The sequence below is a fragment of the Vicia villosa genome, linkage group LG5 (genome assembly GCF_029867415.1).
Source record: "Vicia villosa cultivar HV-30 ecotype Madison, WI linkage group LG5, Vvil1.0, whole genome shotgun sequence".
Lineage (NCBI taxonomy): Eukaryota > Viridiplantae > Streptophyta > Magnoliopsida > Fabales > Fabaceae > Vicia > Vicia villosa.
In genome coordinates, this window is record NC_081184.1 from 70,729,107 (window position 1) to 70,736,385 (window position 7,279).

A 7,279-nucleotide genomic window follows, 5' to 3' on the forward strand; every position below is an offset into this window, starting at 1 on the left:
GAAATCTGCGGTGACAGTCAAACCACGAGCTTTTCCCCCCTTTATCCAACGTAAACGCCTTGGTCTCTTTCATACAATGCGGACAACCCATTCTGCCATGTGTACCCCAACCAGACAACATGCCATATGCTGGAAAGTCGTTGATGGTCCACATCAAGGAAGCTCACATAGTAAAATTTTGTTTACGTAATATATCATAAGTCCATTCTCCACCAATCCACAACCTCTTCAAATCATCAATTAAAGGTTGTAAATACACATCAATTCCGGCTTTTGGACTCGAAGGTCCTGGAATGACGCACGTCAAAAACATATATGGTTTTGTCATGCACATCTCGGGAGGGAGGTTGTAAGGAGTTACAATAATTGGCCAACAAGAATACGCACTTCCCGACGCTTGAACATAAGGAGCAAAACCATCTGAGCATAATCCAAGCTTGACATTTCTAGGTTCTGCGGCAAAATCAGGATGTATTCGATCAAAGTGTTTCTATGCCTCGCCATCAGATGGATGCCGCATAGTTCCTGGACTTGTTTTGTTTGTATGATGCCATGTCATTTGACTTGCACTGTGCATTGAAGCAAACATTCTTTTTAACCTTGGAATTATCGGAAGATAAAAGATGGACTTTTCTGCTACACGGTCTTGATTAGTGTTAATGGCTCTACTGCGAACTTTATATCTTGGACTCATACAAAATTTGCATTCCTCCAACAATCCATCTTGAGTACCAAACTCATTGTCATAAAACAACATACAACCATTAATGCAACAATCAATCTTTCTTACTCTTAAGCCCAACTTCGACACCAACTTCTTTGCTTCATAAAATGTTGTAGGTAAGTTGTCTTTCATTGCAGTTGAGTCCAACATCATTTTTACAAAGAATTCCAAACACTGATCAGGAACATTCCAATTTGACTTGGCGGCCAATAATCTCACACACATTGATAACTTGGAGTCAGACGAACCGTCAAACAACGGCGTATTCATCTCATTCAACAACTGATAAAATCTCTGCGCTTCTTCGTTCGGCATCTCTTCCCCATCACAATCTTCAGGTTGATCATAGGTCATGTTCACACCAAAAGCATCCTCAACCATGTCACCGATCTGATTAAAGTTTTCCTCATATTCAATAGGCGGTCTTTCCTCATATTCCATTGACGGACGACTACTTGAAGCATGCGTACTGCTAGTCTCTGGTACGTTACTCGGCAATTTTTCACCATCAAACGTCCAAACCCAATAATTTTCCATGAAACCCCTTCTATACAAATGCCTGACCACTTCATCTGGGTTACTAATTATAGGTCTACATTCACATTTAAGACAGGGACACCTAACTCCTCCTTCGCTTCGACAACATTCTTGAGCAAACACCCACGTGATAAACGCGTTAACTCCTTCTATAAAATTGGGTTTAAGTGCACGTCTTCCTGGTTCCACTCTATCGTACATCCAACTACGATAATACAAATAATATTCCATACTGCACATATATCCAATCATTCTCTTTTTAGTAACAATAATTAAACATTTACTTATATCAACTATAAGTAAATAATTAAACATTTACTTATATCAACTATAAGCAAAATATTATTATATTATTTTTTAAAACAAAATAATATACTTCACACTATAATAAACATTTTTAAAACAAAATAATATATTATTGTTTAATAACTATGTAGTAACCTTCTTTTAAAATGTTGTTTAAAAAAAATACTAATTCACACTATTTTGTTCTTAACAAACTTATTATTCCTTTTAAGAAATATAAAATATAATTCTACTCTATTGTATTTTATTTTAAATATATACCTAATATATTTCATTTCTAATAACATTTTATTTATAATATACAAACTTATTATACCTAATATATTTCATCAATTTTTATGATCTCTAATCATCAAAATTCAATTATACCAAATATACAAACTTATTATACCTAATATATTTCATCAATTTTTCATCATCTCTAATCATCAAAATTCAATATTCAATCTATTTTAATAATCTACTTTCAACTCTAATCATCAATTTTTTTACTCTAATTTACAATCTAATTTCCAACTCTAATTTTCTACAAACCTAATTTACTACAAAACTATCATTCATCAATTTTAACCTTCAATCTAATTTTCTACAAACCTAATTTTCTACAATCTAATTCATCAATAAAAAAAACCTAAAAAAATAAAATGCCAAAATTACCTCTATCTTCCTCTATCAATCTTCAAATATCTTCTTGAAATGCTCCTTCAATCAGAAATATTACACCTAAAAAAAATTTATAACACAAACAAATAAATTATACAAATTAAAACGAAAATAATAAATAAAATACAGAAAATTAAAAAAGATTTGATACTTACCTTGAATATTTTGCAATTGGAAGGAATAGAATGCAATTTGAGAGAATGGGAGAAGAGAATTTTGAATGGGAGAAGAGAATGGGAGAAGAAAGGGTTGAGATGAAGAAGAGATGGGGGAAACAAGAAACACTTCTGGAACGAGAGAGAGGAAGAAGCGTTTTGGCAAAAGCTAATAAAGACTTTAGCGACGTGATTTTCACATCGCCATGTTGCGAAATGAAATTCACGTCGCAACAAACGCACATTCCCAACCCACGTGATCCTTGTCAGTCAACTCTGCCATTAAAGTTTTTGGGTTTTTGTAATTTTTAGTTGCGACGTGATTTACACGTCACAACTGAATTTTGAAAAATTCAAACTTCCCCCCATGTGCATTTCTGACTCCAATTGGTTTTCAATTTTTTTATTTTAAGTTGCAACGTGATTTACACGTCACAACATTTTTTTATAAACTTTTTGACTTTCCCCCTTGATTAACGTTACTTTTTATTTTTAAATATTATAAATATGTTGCGACGTGATTTTCACGTCACAACTGATTTATTTTACACACGTGAAAATCACGTCACTATTTCACGTGGCTAGGAAGCACATTTCTTGTAGTGATAAACCAAGAAAAAACAAATAAAGATGTTGAAGTGTACCGTACAGGAAGCTGAAGAAACAAATGAACAAAGAGGGTGAAGATTTGAGCTCCAAACAAATGGACACGAAGAGGGTAAAGATTCTGATACCTCTGTCGTCTCTGACTCGCTTGTTCACCTAGGGCGTCTTATGAAAGAAATACGAAATAAGTTTTGTTTTATTTTATCAGTAAACCTTTTAATCGCGATTGGAAAAAGTAATTGTAGTGGAAAATTAAGTCCTTTAACAACAGTTGGTGTATTAATCGTTGTTAAATGATTTACAATTTATTTTTTAAATAATGGAGATAGGTGACACACGCTTGATGTACTCTGAAAAAAGAAAATAATGTAGTAGCTGGGAATCGAAGTGTGCTACACATCATTTTTTACTATGGTGTTTAAAATCAACCGTTATTAAATTACTGTTTATAAATCCAGCAACTCATTGGGCGCGAAGATTTTAATCTATCACTACAGTGTATATGAATACGTTGTAAACACGGTGTTGTAGTTTATGCGTTTTGTAGTAGTGAATCCGTGGTTGATGTATGAAACTTCAAATATTTATTTATTTAATAAAAACAAATATATATTTATTTAATACTTCAAATATTTATTTAATACTAATATCAAATAAATATGAAATAGTTAAATATTAAATATAATCAATAAAAAATTAAATAGTTAAGGTATGAATTTAATAAACTAATTAAATATTAAATCATTATTTTAAATAAAACTTAATTATTTTAACTGAATATTAAATAACTACTAAATAATTGATTATTTTAAATATTAAATAGTTAAGGTATATTTAACTATTGAATTTAATAAAGTAATTAAATTTGAAAAATTTAATAAAATAATTATTTAATTTATATATGTTTTGATTAGGTCCCTAGTTAGTTAGCATGTGTTTTGTTTAGTCCCTATATATATATATATATATATATATATATATATATATATATATATATATATATATATATATATATATATATATATATATATATATATATATATATATATTGGTTTAGGTCTCTAATTTTCGATTTCTGCTACTGTATTTTTTGGTTTAGGTCCTTAATTCTGGGTTTCAACTATTAATATTTTAACTATTTAATTTATTAAATATTTCAACTATTTAATATATAAACTATTAATATTTTTACTATTGAATCTATCAACTATTAATATTTTAAATATTAATAGTTGAAATATTTAATTATATTTTAAATATTAATAGTTGAAATATTTAATTATATTTTAAATATATGTTTCAATAGTTATATATACCTTAACTAATTAATATTTAAAATTATTAGTTTATTAAATATTTTAACTATTTAATAATTATTTAATTTATTAAATAATTCATCAATTAATATTTTCATCTCATTGCTTAATCTATCTAAAACCAATGTGAGTTCTTTCACGAGTGCTAAATCTACTTGAAAATTTTAATAGTTAAAATATTAATAGTTTTATATATTACTGCATATATTATTGTTTATTATTACTTTTTAATAAAAATAAAAATTAATACCAAAACTCAAAACAAAATATAATCTATTTAATAAATAAATTTCTGCACGATGCATATACAAATGCATTGCAATTACTATACAAATAATAGAAGTGGCCTAGTGGATGGGGAGTGTTTTGTTAAAATATTTAAGCTTTAATACAGGACCGTTTTAATTGTCACATTTAGACTTTTTACACATACCAAAATAACTAATAATGATTGTTACTTTTTAAGTTATAATTTTCTTTTGTCTATAATACCCGTAACTTTTAATCATTTCAATATACTTTTTTTTTCTCTCATAATAATTAGTGCAAAAGTGACACTTTATATATATATATATATATATATATATATATATATATATATATATATATATATATATATATATATATATATATATATATATATATATATATATATATTTATTTATTTATATGGAGAATATCAAGTGAGAGCATTTTATAATGAGAGATGAGAGGAAGAAATATCAACCATTGGATTCATCAAGAGAGAGAAATTAATAGCCACATTAAATTCTTAACATTCTCTCATTATAAAATGTTCTCACTTGATATGGTCCCTATATATATATATATATATATATATATATATATATATATATATATATATATATATATATATATATATATATATATATATATATATATATCATTGATTCTTCTCAATCTAATGGTTAAAAATAATAAGTAATAGTTTTCTCTCTCCATATTTAATTACTTATTATTTTTAACCACTCGATTGAAAAGAATCAATGATATAGATTTAAGTAAGTTATAATAACTTACTTCTAGAGTAAATATATATATATATATATATATATATATATATATATATATATATATATATATATATATATATATATATATATATATATATATATATGTAAAACACCTTTGATTATCTCCCGGAAGAAGATTCCGGCGAGGTCACACAGGAGATTGTGATTTGTAGCTATAAGGATTTGAACAATGCAGCTGATGCGAGCTTAAGAATGAATGTGTCTTGCTTATCTCAAAAGTTTCTCTTATTTTAAATAAAAAATTAATATTAATTACATTTGTAAAACAAAATTTGAAAATATGTTAATAATTTATCTACTAATTGACATTTGACCTTTTTATTATTTCTATCTTAGATCCCTTCAGCTATATTTAAGATAGAAATAACAAACAAAAAACAACAAATCGTAATAGAAAATGACATAATCATGATTTCCATTGACTTCAACAAAATATCTATTACCTTATAAGGTTAAAAACTCAAAGTTTACTAGAAGATAAACACATGCAAAGAAAAGAAAACAATGACAATAGCCTAATTTCTTTATCATCAATCGTAAGGATCGTAACAATCATCATCTATTATAGAATCCCAATATGTAATGCGGTCATCGTCAGAATAGTCTTCATAGTTATAAAATGTTGGTACTGGTGAAACTCTAGGCACTGGAATCACAACGATTTCTGGTAGTTGCACATTTTTAATCTGATCAAGGCACTGTTTCTTCAAGCTTCCATTCAAAAAAAGATTTTTGCATCCACGAATATCAAGAGATTCAAGATGAGGGCAACCAGCAAGAATTGCAAGCAACCCGGCATCAGATAGCACATTTCCTATTATATTAAGATGACGTAATCCAAACATTGCTTTTGCAATGACAAATGCCTCATCACCAATGTCATGTGCATTATATCTAAACCCCATTCTCTCAAGTTTGAGAACTGTTAAAAGAGGGCAATATTGGCCAACAACTTCAAGAGAATCTGTGGTTAAGTTGCACAGTGAAATGTCCAGCGTCTCTAGCAGTGGAAGCTTTTTTACTGCTTCATTGAATCCTTTGTTTGAAATTCTATGGCAACTTGGAATCTTCAGGCATCGTAGATTACTAGCACTGTAAAATTTGAACAACATATTAAAAAAAAAAAGTCTGATGAAAGCAAAAAGATACTGTCATTAAGAAACAAATCTCTTGAATGAAAACAAAAAGAAAAAAAGAAAAATAGAAGTATTAACAATTACTTCTCAGCTATGGATTTAAGGAGATCATCAGTTGCAAACTTCTCCATGCTAATGTCTTCTAACTGACCGCAACTTTGTTTAATAGCATAATGACAAATCTTCACCAACTGGCCATAATAATGAAAACGAGTATCACTTGTTATGTGAATAGTGCGCCACATGAGAGGATCCTTGAAAATGTTCCACCATAAAGGACACACATAACGAACACTTGTTACAATGTCAATGGTATCAAGCCTCTGAAGAATGTTTGTTGTGATGTCTTTTGGAAGTTCAAGCCAACTTGGCACAGCTGTGTTTTCACATGAAGCAATTGAATGGGATGTCATTGTATCCGTATATCCTTATTCCCAGAATCTTATCCTTTTATAACTAAAGTTACAGTAAATGAAAGGTTTTAAAACTAAAACATTGGTTCCAATAAACTTTGGAAAAATACTTACTGTCACGAGTAATAATAATACCTATTGCTTCCAATAAACTTTGGAAAAATACTTACTGTCACGAGTAATAATAATACCTACACACTATAAGCGGCGCACACAATCATTTTGAAAGATAAACGCTGTTGTGTTTCCAATAATAATAAAAGTATGGCCTGTTACCAATAAAGAAAGGATCAATTTTGCAAAACAGAATTCAAACTAGTACTAACGCGTGCCCTAAGGGCACATGTTAAAGATACTATAATTAGAAA

The 7,279-nt window shown here is 28.5% G+C and overlaps 1 protein-coding gene across 1 annotated transcript; it reads right to left on the reverse strand.

Annotated features, from left to right (window-relative positions):
• Positions 1-5,892: 5,892 nt before the first annotated feature.
• Positions 5,893-6,911, reverse strand: LOC131604813 (putative F-box/LRR-repeat protein 23). The gene is made up of 2 exons (XM_058877229.1): positions 6,583-6,911; positions 5,893-6,454 (listed from the first exon to the last, which is right to left on the reverse strand). Exons 1-2 carry the CDS (start codon positions 6,909-6,911, stop codon positions 5,893-5,895), a joined length of 891 nt encoding a protein of 296 aa, XP_058733212.1.
• Between the last annotated feature and the right edge of the window lie 368 nt (positions 6,912-7,279).

Excerpts from the sequence above, each read along its gene's own strand:
- LOC131604813 (XM_058877229.1), bottom strand. The coding sequence starts at position 6,911 with ATGACATCCCATTCAATTGCTTCATGTGAAAACACAGCTGTGCCAAGT. Across the intron at positions 6,455-6,582 it reads CTTAAATCCATAGCTGAGAA|TGCTAGTAATCTACGATGCC; the intron begins GTAATTGTTAAT and ends CAAATTTTACAG.